The sequence below is a fragment of the Crinia signifera genome, chromosome 7 (genome assembly GCF_055691185.1).
Source record: "Crinia signifera chromosome 7, ASM5569118v1, whole genome shotgun sequence".
Classification (NCBI taxonomy): domain Eukaryota; kingdom Metazoa; phylum Chordata; class Amphibia; order Anura; family Myobatrachidae; genus Crinia; species Crinia signifera.
In genome coordinates, this window is record NC_139223.1 from 124083961 (window position 1) to 124108555 (window position 24595).

Genomic DNA, 24595 nt, shown 5'->3' on the forward strand with positions numbered 1-24595 from the left:
CTACGATGACCAATCGTTACTCCACCCACCGTGCCTCTTAGCTGCATACCAGCAAATGTTCCCTACTGGAGCTGCGCACTCTCCGTAACAAGACCACAGGCACCTACGACCCGACAGCGGTGGTGACCTCCAGCGCTCATCTGGGGTGAGCGGCAGCCGGACCCCTGAAGAACCAGCAGCACTGGCTGCCCATAACGCCCATAGAAGTTAAGAAACTCAGTGCAAAGATAACACTTTGGTTTTCATACTGCCTTTCAGCTAGCCTGACTGATGGCACCAATAGCCAATCAGCACCCACCAAATCTATCCCCCTCATTTTTCTTCTGACTGACGACGGTGCCAACCAATCAAAACATGGCACTGCAACCAAGAGCAGAGGATGGTAGACTACATTCATAGTGACCATTTATTGCAGGCATGTCCGAACTATGACCCTCCAGCTGTTGTGAAACTACAATTCCCATCATGCCTTGCCACCGTTTTGCTATTAGGGAATGCTAAAACTATGTCAAGGCATGCTGGGATGTGTGGTTTCACAACAGCTGGAGGGCCACAGTTACACACATACATGCCTGCTGTATTGTATTTAATACGTTCTTTAGGTAAGATGATACCAGAAACATCAACTACTTGACTTCCAAAATTAAATGCAGTTACATCTTCTTGACGCCTACAGTACAGTAGTTTCACCAGTCACAATCTCAGCACGCCAATTGCATAAAATTATTACAGTATTGACAATTTGTTATAGAATTATGGTAACTGACTAAAAGTCATTAGAGCAAAAATATAAGAGGTAACATTAATTATTGGTTTAATCCTAGTTATAAAGTTGGTGGAGTAGCTTCAGGAATGAAGCAGGTGGAGACAAATTCATACAATGTGAAACGGCTCCTACATGTCAAAGGGAACAAAAACGTTATGGCTGGAGAGGTAAGACTTCCAACTTTTTGTCAGGATATTTCGTTTTCAGACATACTAATCAAGTATATCAAACATACCACCACAGGATTATTCTTTCTTATTAAATGCATGGTTAAAACTTGAAAGCAATCATATAATATCCAGGTAAATGGATTAATGACCGCAAGATATTAGTGCTTTGACTTGTTTTGCAGGTCAGCTTCCTGGTCAGATATTTGCAAGTATTCCTTTTTTGGAAAATCCATTCATTCTCCTTACAGTTTATAGTGTCTGCAATCAATGCCAGACTGGGGTTTGAAGAACCCAATGCAGTTGTAGGAGCCCATGATGAGAGAATTGGCTAAACATCTGTGCATGATTTGGGCCTCTTTGTGTGTGTATATATATATATATCATTTTCTTTTTTTAAATAAATATTGGAAGATATCACCTGTTTGCTTCATTGGATGTGGATTCTACAGACTGTATTTGGACATTTACATTAATACCCTAGGCGCCATACCACTATTGGGTAAAAGTATTGTGCTGTGTTTGTTCCCTACCCCTCAGGGAACTTAGTGATGAGGCTGCCGAACAACAAAAACTAAACTTGTAAAACAGGCTTTAGCGCGAGTTGGAATATTGGGGATACATATATATATATAGCAGAATGGCAATAAGGCGTCACTCGGAGACTGCGTGAAGGTTCAAAGCTTTATTGTGGTGACGGACACCAGTGTTTTTCACCACAATAAAGCTTTGAACCTTCACGCAGTCTCAGAGTGACGCCTTATTGCCATTCTGCTACATTGGGTCTTTGCACCTGGGAAGGCACCGGAGCAAGTACAGCTTATATTATTGGTGGAGTGCCGGATTTCTTCTTTGGCTATATATATATATATATATATATATATATATATATATATATATATATATATATATATATATGAGTAAATATTGGGGGCACTCACCGGACTTGCTTGCAGAGGCAACTTTTATTGGTACTGTACATACAACTCAACTCAAACAGTGCGTGACAGTGGGCATAGGTCAACATTCGGTCCAGTGACAGACCTTTTTAAAGTCCCTCTTCCTGCCTTCTTCAGTGTGCGATATATATATGTATATGTATGTGTATATATATATATATATATATATATATATATATATATATATATTGTAAATACTGCCAGTACATACATGATATTGAACCAGATTATTAACAGCAAATCACTGTAGAAAATACTCCAGTTTACAAGCTGGAACCTAATCCCTGGATGAGGAGGTGGGGTCCCAGGCAGTAAGGCCTATGGGGGGGGGGGGGTCCCCCGTGGGCCTATATTGCTTAGGCTACAACTGTTACCAATATCGCATATCCTCATATCCTCCAATATTACCCTAAGTCCATAATGATTATTTAGCAATTACTATCACCTAAAGTTTGTCCATCTCCTTCCAATGGTTGTGTACAGATATTTATTGCACAAGGACTGCAAAGCCAAGCACTTTTCCTGTTTCCACATTCCAATGTATAGGCTATGTCAGGGGTTCCCAATATTTTTCGAATCACGGCACCCTAGAGCAGGCATTCCCAACCACAGTCCTCAAGGCACACCAACAGTGCAGGTTTTGGTGATATCCGGCTTCAGCACAGATGGTTTCATCAGAATCACTCAGGTACTAATTAAGTCACCTGTGCTCAAGCCTGGATATCACTAAAACCTGCACTGGTGGTGTGCCTTGAGGACCATGGTCGGGAATGCCTGCCGTAGAGTATCAGAATTTTTTCCACGGCACCCCAAGGCCCAAAAATATATATATCTAAAATTAAGTAGATTGTGTTTATATGCGATTCTTAAGTTCATTTATATAGTAAAAGGCAGTATTTGCTTCTGTTTGTATATTTTATAATTGGCAGCCACCAGCACTGGTTTTGTCCATAAATAATTGATGATAAATAATTTGAATTGGTCCTGGACCACCAACCTGTGGCACCCCTGCAAGTATCCTGAGGCACCCCAGGGAGCCACGGCACACAGTTTGGGAACCACTGGGCTATGTATATTATTCTGCTAGTGGGCAATACAAAAGAAAAAAAGAAAATGTTTATTTCTAAAAATTTAAATTATTTTCTTTATTCGCAAATGATAATTGTTAAGATACCGATGTCCACATCACTCTTAGTTAAGCAGGTCTCATTTAAAAGAAGTTCCACCATCCTGATTTTATCTTTATAGGTGCCTTTAGAGTGGAAAAGCTTCAATACTGGTGATGTCTTCTTGGTGGACCTGGGAAAGTTAATCATCCAATGGAATGGACCCGAAAGCAACAAAATGGAGAGACTAAGGGTTTGGACCATGTTGAATTTAATAAAATTTGTTAAAACAGATAATATACATATTTATATTTATATATATATATATATATATATATATATATATATATAGGGATATGTAGCGCTGTATATATGATATAATACACACAAATAAATGACAGTATATGAGACAGTTGCAAGCCAGTGTACAAGTGCACAAGTGAACATATTTACAAGATTACCACCAACTTGCAATCTTAGCTGCATACACACTAGGATGGAGGATCGGCTGTCTGGCTGATCCGCCTACCTATCTGATGGTCAGCAAGTGCATTAACACTTACTGATCATCAGACCAGTGTATTGTGCTGAAGTCACAACTTACCAATTATCAGCCCAGTGTGTTGTGCTGAGGTCACAACTGGGTGGGCATTTACATGTGCCTGCTCAGTTGTGCTATCAGTCACCGGCGACCTTTGCGGCTAGTGTATCGGTAGTGTGCAAACCACCTGTATACTGTATACTAAGCAGGACACGTCAGTATATCTGCACATATATATTGGACATCTGCAGAGCCAGCCCTAGCCTAAATGACGCCCTAGGCAAGATTTTGGCTGGTGCCCCCTAGCACCGCCACTAGTTCCGCCTCTGACCCTGCTCCCCTTTCCCAGCACCATCAACCCTCATCATAGCAGTCCTCATTTTGGTGCTCCTACCTGCAATATTTAAATAGAAACAGTGCACACATTCGGTGCGCAGCCCAAACAGGGGTGTGTTCTTGCTGGGAAGGGGCATGGCCACACAATCGTACCCCCAATTCAAATTATGCCACACAGTAGTGCAACTTTATTCACATTATATCATGCGATGGTGTCCCTTATTCACGTTACATCACAAAGTATTACCACTTTACCTTATGTACATTACTCCTCACATTATTCACATTATAGCCTTAGAAAAATATCCTGAGAAAATATTGTATTTTAAGCACCTCCATGGCCACACTGCAACCCAGCACAAAGCAGTGTGTGCTGGGCAGAGGAGAAGAGCTGCAGCTGCTGCTGTCACTTAAGGGGAGGGGGCCCGGGGCCCCCACTGGGCCCTTCCATCAGACTTTGGCCTGGGTAATTTGTACCCCCTACCCCTTTCTCTCGGCACCCCTGATAATAACCACACAGTAATGCCCCTTAAACATCACACACATTATTAATGTCCTTATAACCATAATGCCACTTACACATTATGTCAACCTTTATTAATGCCCTTCATACACATAATGTCCCCTTACACATATGTTGCACATTATTAATACCCGTATACACATGACACACATAATGCCTGTTACACATATGTCGCACATTATTAATGCATTTATACATGACGCACATAATGCCCCTTACACATATGCCGAACACTATTGCACAACCAACCCACCCGCAGACAGCACTCACAAAGCCGCTAACACTGTGACCTCTGCCTCTGCTTGGATACGGATGTTACCTCATACAACTTGCCTCAATAGGCCATGCAGCTCCTGGCCAGCTCTGCTAACGTTGGATGCCTTTTTTGCTGAAAAGTCATCTTATTTGCATTGTTATGACCAGCACACACAAGGAGCTTCCGATGATTAAAATGATATGTGGCATGAATATTTACTTTCTTGAGGTTGCCCTCCAATTTTAGGCACTGTATAAATTTATAGGTATATATGTAAATTTTAATTCTCTGAACAAAGAATTGTAAATAAAAAATATAAAAATGAAAAATTATAAATAAAAATAATAATAATAAAAACTGATACTCGTTCAGCTGCAGATGGGGTGGTGTGACTGTGTAATCACACCTAATTTGAAGGTTTTAACCTGCACAAGTGTAGGGAACCTTCTACAAGACAACAAAAGAAAAAATCCCAATATCAGCGCTAATGTTTCATGAAGTGCAATATAGCTGAATCATTGCCTCACACAGTTTAAATCAATTATTGTTTTTAATGGATTATAAAAAGTATCAAAGTACAATAAACATATTTCACAATTTAAATCAATAAAAAATTATAAGCTATTGCTCGTATATAATTTAGGTGGCCACCTATTTTTCTCATTCATATACTAATTATAGCATGCATTTAATAATATAATATATCTGGTTAGTAACTAATAATAAAAATATATGTATATATATATATATATATATATATATATATATATATATATATATATATATATATATATATATATATATATAAGTATACACCGGGATAGTACTGTTCCGTTTTTTATCTGTAAAGTAATGTCCACTTAAAGTGCCAGTATGATACTGTATTATCCAAGTGTTTTTCAATGGGGGGAAAAGATGCTCCACTTAGTGCAATACTCACGGACTCCAATTGTATGGTGTGTGATGGAGTGGTGAATGCAGGGAGACTGAGGGGCTATACCGTGTAGACTCCACTGCCCTCAGTACTACTACCTGCTCGTTTTGAGTGATAGTGCAGGGTGAGGTGCCGGGAAAGAGACCAACCTATAAAGTGGCGTAACTACCTAATTGTCGCCCTCCCCCCGCTGCATATTTTTCGGCGCCCCTCCTCCCCTCGGCCCCCTCCCTCCCCTCGGCGTACCTGCCCGGTCGCATCTGCCTGTCAAGGTCCCGTCTCTCCCGGCTGCCCCCATACTGCAGACCGTGGACCGTGACGGCAGGGCACCAAACAGCAGCGGGTAAGTGGTAACTATAGCCCCGCAGACCCCCGGCGCCCACATGTTCTCTGCGCCTCCACGCCACCGCGGGGGCTGCGGAGCTATAGCTACGCCACTGAACCTATATCCAGCAGTGTGTGGTCAGTCCGGTACTGCCGCGTCTCTCACACGCAGCAGTGGGTGGTCTCACCTCCAGCTGATACGGAGTGCCTGTGTATCAGGCCGACCCGCGTCTCACACCCGCTGCCCCGCTGTCAACGATATTGCTGCAGTTCAGCGTCCGTGTGGTATCGCTTGTAAGTCCGATGCATCTGGCGATGTCAGCCAAAGTGGGGCGCATATGTGGAGATGCTGGTGGACTCCAAGAATAATCTTTCTCTCCAGGGGTGCCAGATCCACTAACGCGTTTCGCTTCAGTATGAGCCTTTTCAGTTCTTTGAAAAAGCCCGTAGGCATTCCAAATGCCCTAGGCAATTGCCTAGTTTGCCTATGCCTAAGGCCGGCTCTGGCCATCTGCACTGCAGGGCCGACGCGATACGCCTGTGAAAGTCATTCACAGACATATTTGAGGTACTCACCCGCTGTAACAGCCGACATTTTGGCCAGTGTGTTCACAGCATTAAGAGAATATCTAAAGATCCTTTGAATGTCAAACTGGCTGAAATGGGGCATTCCAAAGGTTGGAAGCAGCACCGGCATAATCATCAAGGCTCGAATGGGAAGACATGATCAGGGAGGCAGCAGTCTACAGAGTGGCTGAGGGCTTAGGGCCTAATTAAGACCTCTCAGCAAGGCTGCAATTGTTGCAGATGGGAAAAAACAATGCTGCACTGCAGGTGGGGCAGATGTAACATGTGCAGTGCTTTGTCTCTGGCCAATGCTTGGTAAATGCTAAGCTTTGGATAAAAGAAAAGTGGGGATTCTTCTTCTGTAGTTACATAAGCTGGTGACTGCTCAGTATGGTAAAGAGTAATGGTGTTGGCATAGTAATCATAAAATTCTAAAATATAGCATTTTTGAATTGTTCTTGTAGTTTTAATGTTTTAGCAGAATGCATGAAATATATTATATAATTGTAGGGCATGAACCTGGCAAAAGATATCCGAGACCGTGAACGTGGTGGGCGTTCCCATGTTTATGTTGTGGAAGGAGATAATGAAGAAGGTTCACCTAAGCTGATGGAAATTCTTTATTATATCCTGGGAGAAAGGAAGGAAATCAGAGCTCCCATACCTGATGATGTGGTGGATAAAGCAGCAAAAGTGATAAAACTGTACCAGTAAGTAGCTATAGAAATGCCACCAACATGTTGTATACCCAACTATGCACTGGATGCTCCTACCAAGATCTAAACCAGCTTCAAGTGGAACTAAACCTCAAATGATCATTCTGGTATTTTCCTTAGTTGTCAGACAAATGGATGCTGCAAAATCTCTGGCGAAGTCGGTCTTATATGCGTAGTCCACCATTTTGGATTTGACATATGTTCTTGTTTTTGTGTTTTTTTTCAGTAGTATAGAATCACAATTTGTCTTTGTACTTATTATATAACTCTTACAGTTATTACTGAATGGAGGACATTATATCAAGATGCGTAGTTTTTAAAGGCATGAATAGAAGTTTGGAAAATGGAGTTTCTATGGAGATCTATAACAACCATGTGATAGATACATGCCGGCAAATGTGGGAATTACTACTGTTCAATTGTACACAGCTTCCACTATGACTTCATTTCTACGTAGTACAGGCTTAAGATCACAGACATATATACTTAACGGAAACAGGATACTTTATATAGACTTAATCGCATAAGAAACTAAAAGCGCTAAATGTACTTTTTTATCTAAATGGCACTAAGAATAAACTGCAATAGCTAAGTATGCTAACTAAATAGGAATAGCTATATAATAAAACTATACATAGAAGACAGTGAAATGACAGTAAATGACACTGAAGAGTATGCTTGCAGGTTTTCTAAATAGCACAGATACTTGGGATGCAAGGGAATGCCTGGTAGATCTTCCAAATGGCATGGATAATTTGCATAATAAACAAATGCTAACAGTTCATTTAAATAGAAGTTTTTGTACAGTGGAGAAATGATAGAATACAACAGATTTTCTGAAAAGTTCATACAGTACTATATAATTGCACAGTAGAGAAATCCTAGGCAGAGCTTTCAAATAGCACAGGTGATTTGCACAGTAAGGGGCTGCTGGGCTGCTCTACTAAATAACCCAGATTGGTGCCTTTTGGAGACATTCTTCCAGGGCTCTTACATAATAAAGAGCACAGATTAAGAGCTCAATTGAGCAGCACAGAGTAGATGTCCATGCGGTCGCCAAGACTGACAGAAACAGACTAATTACAACCCACCAACCAAATCTCTGAACTCTAACATCTGCACATGTTACTGGTTGACAAACTAGTTGTAGCTGCACCCAGGTAGAATACTTATTAAACTTTAGATACTCACAAGAATATATATACAGAATGAATATTTTTTTAAGTGACATTTTTACCTCTTATAAAGATATAATAACCAGACTTGTAATAACCAGTATATACAGTTGTGCATGCCCTTCCTGTATGTCTCTGTTTGAAGTAATGCATAATGTACACTATGAGGGGTGTATTTACTAAGATGGAAGTTTTATTGAAGATGGGATGTTGCTATGGCCAACCAATCAGATTCTATCTATTATCTTCTAGATGGTGCTAAATAAATAAGAAGTTGATTCTGATTGGTTGCCCATAGCAACATCCCATCTTCAATAGAACTCCCATCATAGTATATTTAAACCCCTAAGTGCCGTAAATCACCACCTACAGTAACTCATCGTTAAGTCTAATACTATCTCCACAATCTTACCCAGAGTATCAGATAATAGCGGGAACCTCATGGTACAAGAAGTGGCCACCACACCCTTGACTCAGGACTTGTTGAATCACGATGTAAGTTCATAACAATTACTTTTACCTGGATAACCATACATGATTTTGTTCTTCCTTCATGCCATTCATGCAGAACATCTGACTGTACTCACATTTCAGGGCCAATTCTGTATTGCTGAGAAAGGAACCAAATGATTGATTTTAGAGAGATTGTTGAAAGCCCATGAAGGATGCGTAATTAGCATGTAACAAGTTATGCCCCAAACAAAGTGCAGTTTATGTAATACAGTACTTTAGATATATGCAGGCACAATGGCCTCTTACCAGATTCTCTATCTTGTGCAGTGACTGAGCATTCACATCCACAGACACACACACAGCAGACTTTGTAGGAAAATCTGCTGAGACTGAAGTATGTGCAGAAGTTTAATTCGGTACTTGTTTAGTTTCACAGCAGCAGCGTCTCAGTTGCAGCAGCACCTGTGTCCCCCTTGCTACGCTCGCCACGCTATCTAAAATCAACTCCATGCCAATGTGGATAGTAGGGGTATGAACTATTCACGTTGGCATGGACTTTATTTTAGAAAGTTTGCCAAGCGCCGAACCCGGAAGTAGCGGGCAGCCAGGCTGCTGCCGTGAAACTAAACAAGAACCTTTAATTCCACCATTTATACTGCATGCTGTAGCCACTGGCCATGCTGAATGGATTGTGGATTTCCAAACAACTGGAAACACCCCTGCATTTGCCTAAATACTTTACTGGAGGGGTAGCCAACTCCAGTCCTCAAATGGGTATTTTCCTCAATATTTTGATTCATTGATTGTCATTGGGTCTCATTTAAACATATTGGCATAAACAATTTATTAAAAAGGAAAGTGATCTTAAATGTGTACAGACTGGTATGTGTCTTAGAACCTGCAATATTTGTGGCTAGTATAGATCAGGCGTACAATAAGGTATACTTCCGCCTAATGGTTGACAATGTTAGTAGTAAATGCAATGGCGTAAGTTTATCCATGTAGCCCGGAGGCAAGATACGAGCTGGTGCCCCCCATAGGGGGAGAGAATGATAGATAGGGAATCATGGAGACTGAGTGAAACAAGAGAATGTCAGAGAGAGATGGAGAGGGGGCCAGGTAGAAATAGGGGTAAGAGAGGGGGCTTGGTAGAGAGATGTGGGGGGTCAGGCAAAGAGAGAGATGATTGAGAGAGACAGCGGGGTCAATCAGAGAGAGATATTGAGAGGGGGCCAGCCAGAGGGAGAGAGAGGGATGAGGGGGGTCAGCCAGAGGGAGAGAGAGGGATGAGGGGGGTCAGACAGAGGGAGAGAGAGGGGTAAGAAGGGGGTTAGGCAGAGAGAGAGAGAGAGAGAGGGAGGGAGGGGGTCAGGCAGAGAGAGAGGGGAGTCAGGCAGAAAGAGGGGAGTCAGGAAGAGGGTTCGAGGGGGTTCAGACAAAGAGAGAGCATGAGAGAGGGGAGAGAGGGAGAGAAATGAGGGAGTAAGGCAGTTGGCAGGGCATGGATACTTGCCCCGAGCAGGCTGCAGGAATTCTGACAGAGTGCATTGCCCTCTCAGGGCTTAGCACCCGGCTGGTGGAGCCTCCGTTGTCTCCCAGAGTTCCGCCACTGAGTAAATGCATGATTACACTGTTTGTACTCATTATAGTAATGAAGTGAAGTGTCATGTACACATACCTCCCAACTGTCCCGCTTTCCGCGGGAATGTACCGGTATTTGGGGAAGTTCCTGCTTCCCGCCCGGGGCTGCCAGAGTCCCGTGGTGGGGGGGGGTGGCAGTTGGGAGTCCCCCCAGCCTGAAGGGAATAGATGCTATGCCGTTCCATCTCTGCAGGCATTAGGACATACCTCCCAACTGTTTGAATTACAGTGGGACAGTCAAGCGAATTGGAGACTGCCCTGCTGTACCTCCTGTGGGTCACAGTGCTCTGTGTGTGTGGGGGGGAGGCAGTTGAGGGCTGCCGGTGATCACCGCCACTCTGCTTCTGTAGAGCAGCTGGTGATCGTTAAGTAGATGCTGTACACACTCGCAGAGAGGGAGAAATTTACGCACATTTTTTCTTCTGTATACATAAAATTGACATACACTTAGCACCAAATGAGGCCCATTTTGTTTTTGAAATGACATTACTGTGGAAGACCCTATTACCTCAGCCATCACTGCCAATTGACTGGCTGACATGTCTCCACTGATCATGGTGTTTGTTACTACTTCAGTCTGCACTGCTTGTGTACAGCCATCTTGCCTGAGGTCAGCAGACACTATTGCAGCCAGTAACAGAGACGTTTGTCTCACATAACTTCATATCCAATCACAGTGTAGTGAGACCTATAGAAACCATTCCCTGCAACCAGCTCAATGCCATTTCGACTTATCCAGCCATTACTGGCCCCTGTCTCAGTATTGTCTAATCTGTGAGCTTCCTGTACTTTGTTACATTTTGTCTCATGAGGCTACACAGGGCTTCTATTTCTTTATCTGCCTCCAAGTCCTGTGTTTGGCACTTCAACTTACAGTAGCAACAGGATCCTTCTCAGGTTCTTCCTGCTCTTAACAGCTCTCATCTATTTCAACAGTGTGCTGCCTGTCGGCTATCTGAATTGCAACCAGCACTTTTAGCTATAGAGGGTATCAGTGCCGGATTAAGCCTTCGGGTGGCCCGGGGCACTTTAGACAGGGGAGTCCCCTTGCACTTGTCATTACTGGCCGCAAACTGCATGGGAGAATATTACACTGTCAAAACACAGAGTAAAGGCAGTATAAAGTATATATATATACTCTGATGTTGGATCATCTATTGGATCATTTGGATTTTACCTAATAAAATTGTACTTTGATGTTGGATCATCCATTGAATTATGTACAAAGCTTTCATTGAATGAATTTTGTTTGTGTATAAAAAAATCTAAATAAATACAGTTGTTTATTTTTATATTGTAACTTAAATTCAAAAGTGGTGAAATTAAATAGAGCACACTTCTATTCCTTTCTCTTTCTAGCTTACTTTTTTTGGTACCTTAATTAACAGCAGGGTACTATAGAAGTGCTGCCCATAAGTGCGCAGAAAAAGGACCACACCTTCCCTTTCAAAATATATATATATAAATATATATACACACAAACAAGACCTGCACTCTCACCCCTGTGTCGAGGTAGCCGCTAGGGTGCCGTATAAATAACAGTGCCTGTGTGTAAGCAGTGCGATATAGATACAGTAACTCCCGATAGGGAAAACAGCACTCACCAGATTTCATTCACCAGTAGTCATCAAGAACAAGGTGTCCCAATTTTAATTATCCATTCGTGGAGGCTCCACGTATGGATCATTAAAAATGGGACACCTTGTTCCTGATGACTACTGGTGAATGAAGTCTGGTGAGTTACTATATATATATATATGCAGGTAATGGACCGGCACTTCCCACAAAGATAAAAGATGAAAGCTGCGTGCCTTTGTAAAGAATTGTAGAAAGCAAGGTTCCCAGATCCCCGCAAGTACTTGTTGTTGCCTCTTGAGAAAGGGGTATTAACCCCGAAACGAGCCGTTGAGGCTATGCAATAAAAACTTCTTCACCCTTCTACCAAGTGCTGCAGTGACGTGTTGTTCCTGGTTACCTTGCGGGGATCTGGGAACCTTGCTTTCTATATATATATATATATATATATATATATATATATATATATATTAAGAAGGGGGGGGTTTTATCGGAGAGCGCTGAATGGTGTACCACCTAGTTACTTCAATGCAATATATAACACTGATACAATTTGTGTAGTGACAGTTGATATTTGTCCCTTTCCCGAATGAGACGTGCCAATCTGTTCAAGGTATAAAAGTTCTTTATTGAAACCCAACGCGTTTCGTCAGAACGACTTCATCAGGGGTAAAAACAAAAATGTCTTTCAAGTATGTGGTTTGATCAACTTTTAGTACTCGTACAAGGTAAAATCCATGTGTGGGGTTTAGGCCAAAACGGGTTAAGTGACAAAATGTGGATGTAGATCCGTGGATAATAAAGGATGTTTAAGTCCCTATTATGATGGTTCAAGGGGAACAGATTCCGTATAGTTAGTAGAAATCAGGTCTGTAGATGCTGGAGGCACTAGAAGTGATCCAGTAGTAGGTGACTCTGTTATATATATATATATATATACAGGATCTATTTAGTAGATGATTTAGAACTTTTTGTAGTTTTGGAAATCATTCGAATATAAGGTGCATTAACGTGCAGAGTTCTTTTTGGTCGAGTATCAGTGAGTATGGCCCCCAATTGTGGGATTACTCCATTCCAATATGGTGGGTAAGATGGGTAAAGGCTCCACCAGCCTTATGTGGATAAAAAACAGCGATTGTCAGGAATAAAAACTCAATCGTGTCAACGTAGAATTATTTTTTCAACACCAGTGGGAAATCAGATAGATGGAAACACTTGATTTTGCAAAAATCCACTGATCCACTGATACTCGACCAAAAAGAACTCTGTACGTTAATGCACCTTATATTCGAATGATTTCCAAAACTACAAAAAGTTCTAAATCATCTACTAAATAGATCCTGTATATATATATATATAACAGAGTCACCTACTACTGGATCACTTCTAGTGCCTCCAGCATCTACAGACCTGATTTCTACTAACCATACGGAATCTGTTCCCCTTGAACCATCATAATAGGGACTTAAACATCCTTTATTATCCACGGATCTACATCCACATTTTGTCACTTAACCCGTTTTGGCCTAAACCCCACACATGGATTTTACCTTGTACGAGTACTAAAAGTTGATCAAACCACATACTTGAAAGACATTTTTGTTTTTACCCCTGATGAAGTCGTTCTGACGAAACGCGTTGGGTTTCAATAAAGAACTTTTATACCTTGAACAGATTGGCACGTCTCATTCGGGAAAGGGACAAATATCAACTGTCACTACACAAATTGTATCAGTGTTATATATTGCATTGAAGTAACTAGGTGGTACACCATTCAGCGATCTCCGATAAAACCCCCCCCCTTCTTAATCTAATGTCCGACTCCCACTAACAGGGGAGTCTTATCGGAGTAGCAGCAGATTATTGTCAGCGCAATACGAGGTCCATACTGTATCTTTATATATATATATATATATATATATATATATATATATATATATACATACAGAAAAGGACCACCTCAGGGTTCAACGGTACATATCACTCATATAATCATTTGAGATAAAATAATTTAACAGACATTTTAATAAAAATCTTTAAAAGTGAACAGTCATGTAAAATTCTTTTGCAGTCCAATTTGATAAAGTATTTCATAAGAAATCAATTCATATAGCAGTCATCATAAAAACCCAACGCGTTTTGTCAATCAGACTTCATCAGGGTGAGATTAAACTCTGGGTGGCAAAAAAAAGGAGCCTTAAAAAAGGAAATAATACTTTCCCTATCATTCAACATAAAAATAGAGCGGTATACATACTGATGGTAGAATGCATCTTATCGTTAATCAATTTTATACTAGTCCGGTTCCTCTAGGGCTCTCAAAAGAGCTAAAAAGAGCGTTCACTGGTCTCTGCAAAAATTATTATAGCACCAGTGTTAGAAGATGAGCATGATAGATATTGTTCAGGGATAAATTAAGGCGATGGTACATACGAACTGCGTTTGATGTATAGGCCAGGTGTTTGTATAATCCAATAAGGAACTTATCAGTAGATCCTGTCCAATAAATCTGAGTATCTACAAGATAAATGGGTAATAAGTCACTTTTGTGACAGGGACTGGGGCAGAGACAGCAGCAGCGCCTGTCACTCAAGGGAAGAGGCTGATCTCACCAGAGAACTGGGTGGGGTGTTTGACAATCATATCTGTCTTGACTCCTCCTTGCGCCCTTCTGCCCTTTCCCACACCAGCTGGATATAGTGGTGGTGGAGATTTCCTCCCTGCAGCTGTGGTTATCGCCCCCATCAGTAGTTTCCCCATGCGACTCCTGTCACGGATGTGTGACTTCCTGTCTCCAGCCATGTCATCCAGTCAACCCAATTCTCCTGCAGAGCTGAAGACCTTGTCTTTTGTGACAATAATGCATACCTCCCAATATGTCCCATTTCGGAAGGGATAAAATGCTCTGTTCCTGGATTTCCTTGCCAGTGGCAGTTGCAGAGGTGGGGCTACAGCACAATCCAAAATACAAATAGGGGAAACCCACCAACTGCCACCCCAAAAACCACAGTCTGGGAATCAATGGTAGTTGGGGTGCTCTTTTATTTGAATTTTGGACTGTGCTGCAGCCCTAACTCTGCAACTGCCACTGGTTAAGGAAGTCCAGGTACAGAGCATGTTGTTTCTTCTGGAATGGGTCCTGTTGGGAGGTATAATAATGCCAACATATAAAAGACTACAAAATAACAAAACAAAAAAACAATATTTAGGGCATCATATTTAGCATGTCATATATAGAGCATACATTTCTTCACTCCACAAGGAAGGTGACTAAATAAATGAAACTTTCAAATATATTATTTTACTACTTGAAAAGTTGTCTTGTAGAAAAAATGTTTAAAAAGTACTTTTCCCCATCACAGTATATAAAATGGGAAGTGGAAAAGGTGCAGTGTGAGATACTACAGTCCTCTGTGAGGAATTGAGAGAAAAGAATACTTATCTCTTTGGGAGATCTCACTCTACACCTTTCCACTTTCCAGTACATTTCCATGTGGGCATGGGATCTAACCCACAGTGTATAGTAGGGCTGCTTTTAGTGAAAGTGGTGCGCCATAGTTTTACCTATTTTTCTTGCCATTTAGTCTACATTATATAAACTGTTATACTCACTACTTTTTAAAATAGGAACAACAAACCATTTAATCTATTAATTATCATATATTAAAGTTACTGCATATTAGACTATAAATCACTAAAGGTAACCTTCCCAAGATCTAATAAAAGGGGGAAAACCAATGTCCACCAATTTGTTCTCGTGTCCAGAAGATAAATAATGCCACCATTAATGATAGATGAAAATACATTGTTTCCTTTATTTGTAGCAGGCAGACAGCATACAGGCTTGACCACTTGGCAATTCACAAGATACAGCATTGCCGGTTTTCAAGCAGGCAATACACAGGCTTCACAATGTGGGTACAACACTCCAGAGGTCCCTAACTGGTGGTGGTAATCCTGACCCTATGCTTTGAACAGACATTTAACAGGAAACCACAGGTGTTGTTAATTAGCCAAACCCTTATTCGCATCCAATCTTAGAAATACCAGGACTAGATCTAATCAGTTCTGCTGCTGCTGTTCCACATCAACTTCCTGTAACTGTAATCAGATGGTATGGATATAAATTAAAGCTACCATATATCATTTAAGTCAGTTGTGTCATTACTGATATTTACACCAGTATATCTACTAGTTTACACCAGTACCTCTATCATTTACTCCAGTTCTTAACTGGTCTGTCAGTGCCTTCAACAAATATAGAAACTGACTCCTGGGTTATCTTCAATAAACATTTCTTTATATCCTCATGGCATTATTCATATTGCAGAACTTAAAAAAAATTAGTGTAAGCTTCCCCTTTACATGCTATGTATTTAATGGACTATGCCTCCATCATTTAAAGATTGTATGATGTTATAATGGTATAATCATATCTGTCCCTTATTCCCATTAGGACTGCTACCTCTTGGATCAGGGTGGAATAAAGATCTTTGTTTGGAAAGGGAAAAATTCTTCAAAGGAGGAAAAACAAAAAGCAATGGAGAGAGCCTTGGTGGGTACAATAATTCAGTAGCTCACTTGTCATCATACAGTATATCCTTGGAGAGACAATCTCTCCAAAAACACTTTATTTAGAGGCAAGTTATACACGTTCTATATGTAACAAAATAATCAGTGAACATGACTGGCAGAGACCTCTGAACTGCTCAGGGCAATGGGCATTGAAATAAATAATACACTTTCCTAATCACATATTTAACTTGAGAAACCACAGTGTGTAGGTTATCACACCTGATATAAATAACACACAATGAGCCAGATGTATCAAACTTTAAAAAGTGATAAAATGGAGAGTGATAAACAGCCAATCAGCTCCTATCTGTCAGCCAATCAGCTCCCACCTGTCATTTTTCAAACTCAGCCTGTAACATAACGGGTCGGAGCTGATTGGCTGGCTGCTTATCACTCTCCATTTTATCACTTTTTTAAGCTTGATACCTCTGGCCCAATGGCCCTGATTCTGGTTTGATCGCTTCCCTGCACATTCGCACAGGGGAGCGATGTTTAGCTACTGCACATGCGCATAAACTTTTATGTGCATGTGCAGTCACTGTGTGCGTGCGGGCACAGCAAATTGATTATTCGCCAATGGGAATGCCCAGCGTTCCATCGAATGATTTCTGCCCCACATGCAAGCTGCAAATGGATGTTTTTGCAAAACATCCATTCGCATGCGTGCGGGTGAAATCTGCAGGTGGGCGGTGGGCAGACCTTTGTGCGGGCAGCAGGGTGGCATTTAGATGACTGTCACCACTCACCGCGCACTCTTCTCCGCCCGCCCGCTCGCCTGCCTCTTCTCCTCCACCCGCCCACCTGTCTCCGCATGCTGCCTGCTAAGGAGGAGGTGCACTTGCCGGGAGGCACAGTGCACCTCCAAACCCACTCCCGGCCGCCCGCTCACTAGCTAATGTAAGTAAATGTGCAGGTCGGCCGGTGTGGGGATGTCTATGGGATAGACAACATCAGTGCTGGTAATGGGATTGATGGTGAGGATGCCAATCCCGGGATTGAACATTTTTCAATCCCGGGATTGAAAAAATGCCCCGGGATTGGCATCCCTAGTGGTGTGTGTGTTTCTGACAGGACCACTCAAGGTCATACTCAACATTTTGTATTTATATTTTCCAGGTACTTTGCTGCTATAATAGTCTATTTAAGCAGGTTACATGACATTTCATCTTGATGCCCCTTGGAACATCCCTACAAACTACAAACCTTAATCATGATACGCTTGCTGAATGTTATAAGTGTATTTATGGCTGTTTTTAATAATAATTTTCAGAAAGGTTCCAAATCTATAAAACCTGTAGGTTTCCTAGCACGGCGCCCATCGCATCGTATACCATTACACTAAATAAGGTATACGATGGTATGCGATGCGACGCGATATTGTACAATAAAATATTGCATCACATCGTATGCCATACAATAGCATACGATGCGATCGTATATGATTTTTGATTGTACAAGCACCCTGATGGGTCCTTACAATGTTAAATGGCCCCCCATAGTCAACGCCACCCCAAGAATCAACGCCAACCTGAAGCAAGCGCAGCGAGCCCGTGAGGGGCGGCGGTACGCGTCCTCCGTCTTTTTCATACCCCCACTATCGACGTCGGCGTGGAGTTGAGTTTAGATAGTGTTTAACATTAAAAGCACCCATCAGGGTGCTTGTACAATTAAAAATCGGATCGCATCGCATGCCGCTATATTGCATGCGATGCAATGCGATTGTATAAGATGTAATACAATCAAAATCGGGGGCGCTGTGCTAGGAAACAAATACCAACCTGTATCTGTACCTGTTAACTATATGTAGCAAATTCAGCATGTAGGGTGAACAAAACATCAGTACAATAATAATAATGTGTATATATGAGTGTTACAGGTTACAGGTACTGTACATGCCTATGGCATCCACAAGACACTAGGGGAGAGGGTCTCCACTGAAGGAGGGCATCCCAGATACAGTAAATACCTCACAAAAAAGGAGCTGTAGAGTGTGGGATTGAGGCTTCTGCTGATCCTGTCTCCATTGTAACCAGTAGCAGCAGCAGTACCAGAGCGGCACACTGGAGGAAGCGCACCCACGCCGTAATAGGGCCGGCGGATGGGTGATAATAGCCCTTGCCGGCAGGACGGCCTTGCATGAGGGGGGTGGATGCCTTGTGTCCCCAGAAGGTGCTGCTCATAGGCCTGTGATAGTGGGCTGGCCGGGTGGAAGCTGCGGCTGAGTGCAGTGCCACAGCGGCAAGGGGCATTAACATGGACCAGAACTGTGAGACTGGACGCCAGTAAAGCTGCCACCCCTAGGCATAGGTTGCCATCCTAGGCAATTGCCTAGTATGCCTATGCCTAGAGCCAGCTCTGGGTGCATCCACAAGTAAATTTGCAACAAATTTCTCCTTTCCCTAATTGGACACAATCAGGGGCATCTTAAGAGAGGAGAAGGCCTGTGTGCAGCCTCCTCGGCTGGGCCCACTCCTCTCTGCTGGGAGCAGTCTGAGTACACTAGAGCACTCAAACTACACTGCGCATGCACAGATCACCGGAAAAACACAATTTTTCCGGCAATTTCTGCAGCACACCTGCCGCTGCTGCAGGACTCCAGAGGGTATTTCCAAAATGGGTTCAGTGTGCACAGTGTGGGCCCCCTTAGGACTTGGGTCTGTGAGCATTATAGATACACCACTGTACACAATGATATGTGTTCAGGCAGATTTATGGAGAAAGCAGAACAAAAAATAGTGCTGATTATCCTTTAAAACATAAATCTAATATAACATTGCACTTACAATACACAGAATAAAATGGCATATATCAAGTCTCCAAAAGTTGCAAGTCTCCAAAAGATGAGAAACCCACGCAAGCACGGGGAGAATATACAAACTCCGCACAGTTAGGGCCATGGTGGGAATAGAACCCATGACCTCAGCGCTGTGACACAGTAATGCTTGCCATTTCACCGTCCTTGAGGCATCTTAACCTTATAGCACCAGAAAAATGAACATCTTATAATGTTCTGTTTAAATATGAGTAATGAAAATGGGTACTTTTATGTGCTATTTTTATATATATTACAGGTCGCAAAACAATGTGAACATATGTGTTTATTACACAATCAGATAATAATACTGCACAATGAAGACATTTGTTGTATATAGGGTGTATTCTCATGCACAATTTTCAATGACTCCACAATCAGAATGGGACTGAACAAAACATGAGATAAACTGTGATAAAGTACATAAAGCTCCAGTCTCCTCCAAGTACGGACTGGATCTATGATACTATATTGATGGCAGATATGAATGTTTAATATTGACGGCAGATGTGAATGTTCAAATACTCTCTGTAAAGCGCTGCAGAATATGTGGGCGCCATATAGGAAATTGTTAATAAATAGTAAATATACATATGCAGCAGTATGGCATAACGGCACTTCTTCACCACTGATCCAAGAGTGCTTTTTAACTATTCAGTAGCAGCCCTATGCAGCAGTAGAAAGTGGCCAGCCTGCTGCACTTGCAAGAGGCAGCTCTGTGAACACTGTGTGCTGCTGATCCTCTTGTTTTCCCTCATTGGCGCCTCCACGTGTCTCCTCCCGATGCTGCTGGATCCGCGCTGGGTGACCCAGCTCCCCTCCCTACTTCCGCCGCCGCGTGCCTGCCAGGTGACCCGGCTCTCCTCATGCTGCTGCGGGACACACTCCTCCAATTGTGGACCCCCTAATAAAATGGGCTGTGCAAGCCTATGGAAGAAATCATTAAGTAATAGGACAAAGAAACCAATCCTACGTTCATATTTGTTCCATCAAGAGTTCATAATAAGGAGATTGAAGTCTAATAGTTGTAAGCAAATAGTGGGAACTACAATATTGACATTGAAGCCTGTTAATTTAATAGCCATTATTGCCTTAAAATCATATTTACTTTGTTCCTTGTGCCTCAGTGATACCTCTTTGTGTGCAGTATTCTCAACAGTTTCACCATCAAGAAATTGCTCGTATTCTATACAGTTGATAGGCAACTTTAATTTAAAGTAAAAACATTCTATTTCACAGTAATTTTAATAATCATCTTTGCCACACTCATCAAACAGATTCTCTTTTAATTACTTATCGTTAACTTGTTTATTAACAGAATTTTATCAAAGCAAAGAACTACCCTCCTTCCACTAACATTGAGGTGCAGAACGATGGGTCGGAGTCAGCAGTCTTTAAGCAACTCTTCCAGAAATGGAGCACACCGGATCAGACCACCGGGTTAGGCAAGACGAATACTGTCGGCAAAGTGGGTAAGTGCAACATAAAACTAGTCAAAAAAGCAACTTTACCATTCTGCTTGCATTACAGGCAACATTAATAACAGATAGTAAAATGTGGTACATCGGGAACATAATGGTTTTTAAAAATGAAAAATACAGACAATTTTTCCTTTCAGTTGAACATCTCCATACAGTGGCCTAACTACCCCTGCCAAAAAATTCCCACGCCCCCATGCATTATTTGTAATTTTGTAGGACACTTTACATTGGACTATTAAAGCTTTTACATATAGGGGAAATCTAAGATGTGTAAGATGTGTATTCTTCTTCACATGTGATGTTGCTATGGGCAACCAATCAGATCCTATCTACTATATTCTAGAGGGTGCTAAATAAATAAGAAGTAGATGCTGATTGGTTGCCCATAGCAACATCACATGTTAAGTAGAATTCACTTCTTAGTAAATTTCCCCCATATTCTCTTTCTCTGAGATGATTATTCTCAAATCTGGTTCTCAATGAACAATGCACCGTATCAAGGCCTCCTGCCTGGCGTGGTTGCATTGGATGTGACCACAACAGTCTGTGCGTTATCTGCACCATTCTTTCCCTTTGAGTAATAGGTCAAAAAGGGCTGAGAAACGTGTTAAGGGTTCTCCTCTGTGTGTCCGGGGATGCTCCAACACAGCTAACTGCATGGTCCACTGAGTAATTACTGGGGCCATCTATTAGCGGTAACACAGCGCTTTCACTTACATTTGCATTTATTACAGCTATGCCTGCAAACTGCTGAGGATTTGGTCTGTGTGAATATAAGCATTGGAAAATCACATCCAGTGGCCAATTCCCCTCTTAAGGTGTAGCAAGGGGTCTTTCCTGTTTTTATGCACTTATACATAAACTGAAAATACTCATGCTACCTGCATCAACTTAATACCCCTGGCACTAAACAGAAAAGCTATCTGTACACTGTGTCTCTTCTTAAAAAAATATTTGACACATCATTCTTCTATTGAAGAAGATTTCATTTTCTGTGTGGCATAAATCCATACTGAGAGGTAAATGTACTAATATTGGAGTTCTATCACCTATATACTGTATCTCCTGTATGTCTAGCGCCCAGGAGTCTCTGAAACACTGCCATCTGCAGGCAGAGAGTGAAACTACGGTACTTAGATGTTAGTTGGGCGCCCACTAAGCTATTTGCTTAGTTTTCCGCGTCCGCTCGCCACGCTTCGAGCTCGGTGGCTCTCTGCACTCACGACACTATTTAAAATCAACTCCATGCCAACATGGTAGCGGGGGTATGAGTATACTAACTTTAGTGGGCGCCCAACTAACATATAAGTACCGAAACTACATCTCTTTCTCATACATGCACAAACATAGACGGTAGCAGACTAGCTTTCAAAGTTTAGTTTCCAGCGGGCTTACTAGTTGAACATATAATCCTTTTTGCTCCCCCACTTCTTTTTTTCCTGTATATTCTTCTTGGGTTTAGCAACCTATATTGGAGAGGAAGCAGCAACCTGATTATATACATATGTTTAAGAAGTGTCTGTTTTCTGGTGTTTACATTACGTGTTATCTTAAAAAAAAGCTATACTTTACAAATGTTAACAATATATATATTTTTTTTAAATAAAATAGTCTGGGATAAGTTTCAAATATATGCTCTTGACTTAATAACAAAAAAACGGACAATGTATGAGCAGTTTTTGGAAACAAAGGTTTAAAGGTTTAAATGATTTAACAGGGGTTCGCTCACATGGTAAATCATATGGAACACATATACTATCGGGTTCCAATAGATTCACATTTGCAAAACATTGCTCCAGTAAATTCTCCTACATTCTCCTATATTTCCATCATCCTTTACATGTTCTTCTCTGAAACTGCATCATACTGTATTTGTTAGGAAGATGCTAATATAGGGGTTATTCAGACCTGATCGCACAGCTGAGAATTTGCAGACTAGGTGATTATTGATAGATTGCGCATACATACGCCTTGTAGTGCACATGGACGAGGCCATACATAAGTTGATTGACAGAAAGCAGGCCTTTTTTTGGGGGGGGGGGATACCTGCCCATTTTCTAGGAGTGTCAGGAAATACGCAGGTGTGCCGAAGTGTTTGAGGGGAAGTCATTTGACATCAGCTCTGGCCCTATCGCATCCGCCAAGTAAGTCCTGGGCTACACACAGGCTACACACGCTGGAAAAATCATTAGATGAATGCATATGCAACGATACAACTCAGTTTCACAAACCATGCTAAGCAATTCCCTGGCTTGCACAGGGTGGGATTTTACTTTAGCTGGGTGGCTTATACCTGATTGCAGGTCTCTGCAAATTATATAATGCTCCCTATCTGCCTGGTGTGATGGCACCGACTTATAAATAACTCTGATTTGTCTGTTTGAATGCAGCAAAAGTGGAACAGGTGAAGTTTGATGCCACCTCAATGCACGCCAAACCTGAGATAGCTGCACAACAGAAGATGGTGGATGATGGAACTGGGGAAGCAGAGGTAACAACATGACATGTATCATGTGTTAAGGCTAGTGGACTTGTAAAGATTGCCCATCTGCAGTGTAAACAAAATGGAAGTAAACATTATTCATGATACTGCAGCCTTAAGGTGCATACACAATGGGTGTTTTTGTACAGCTTGTATGCTGACAGATGATGGGGAGGGGGGGAATTGGTGGGCTTAAAAATGCTCAGTGCATACACACTGAGCGTTTTTCAGCTATTTTAGTGATTTTCCCCAGGGTGGACAGCTTTCCACAGGATCCCAAATTGCATGTAAATCGCCCTAGTGTAAGGGGGCCTTTAGAGCTGTGCAGATCATACTGGTGATAGAGCTACATGGAAGCTTTCTACATTGCTGAACTAACTTGCCGAATAGCCTAGTTGCATATAGGCGGGTATCTGGGCGTTTATTGTTGAGATATCTTGCGATGTGGTCAAGGATGTCATTATTATATTTGTGGCAGGCTTTTTTCTTATCCAGTCCAGCAATGGTCAGGAATGTTTTCGGGATCATGGGGACTAAGATCTGATTTTGTTCTTTCTTTATGTCTCGCATACAGTAAGTGTCTCTGTAAGGCTTTTTGGAATTATATAGCTATTTTTGGATAGGTCTTTGTGAAGTATTCAATGAACACTAAAACCTCCATGCGAGAATTGACATCACCATCGTCCATTATGCGTAACAGATCCTAAAGGAAGCCTTTATGTAGTTCTGCGTGTAGACTCAATGGGAAGGACAGGAGAGTTACACAAATGGTGACACTTGTTGGTTTTGTGCATCATACGTCACATAATGGCCTAAGAAGATCCAAAATTCTCTCCACTTCCCAGTCTTAATAATTTTCTCAACATAGTCATCCATGCATTCCTTCTCATTATACAGACAGCCAGATAGATCTTTCTGATGTCTGCGTGGCTGACGTCAGTGCTGGGCGATGTTGGGCTCTGCTGGTGGCCAGCCAGTAAGGTAGTCACTTGGTGTATTGTAGCTGTTATTACCTCTTGGACCTCGACACAATCCGCGTTCTGCATTTCCCACTTGGTTAACATGGTGCAGGCTTTTGTGAAGAATAGATTAGTATTGGGCTCTTCATATGACAACTTCCGTGGGCCACAGCAGCATTATTGATGCATATGGAGAGGGCCTTTTGCGTGGCAGGATGAGATGGTAAGTCTTTGAGAAGTGAACCTG

General features: G+C 41.8%; 1 protein-coding gene across 1 annotated transcript in view; it reads left to right on the forward strand.

The window, feature by feature from the left end:
- VIL1 (villin 1) overlaps window positions 1-24595 on the forward strand; it is a 58790-nt gene that overhangs the window by 11730 nt on the left and 22465 nt on the right. Inside the window, exons 5-11 of the mRNA XM_083152050.1 lie at window positions 825-933; window positions 3141-3251; window positions 6990-7189; window positions 8787-8865; window positions 16496-16594; window positions 20745-20898; window positions 23298-23398. Coding sequence (XP_083008176.1) covers window positions 825-933; window positions 3141-3251; window positions 6990-7189; window positions 8787-8865; window positions 16496-16594; window positions 20745-20898; window positions 23298-23398 — 853 coding nt within the window. The remainder of the gene's footprint in view (window positions 1-824; window positions 934-3140; window positions 3252-6989; window positions 7190-8786; window positions 8866-16495; window positions 16595-20744; window positions 20899-23297; window positions 23399-24595) is intronic.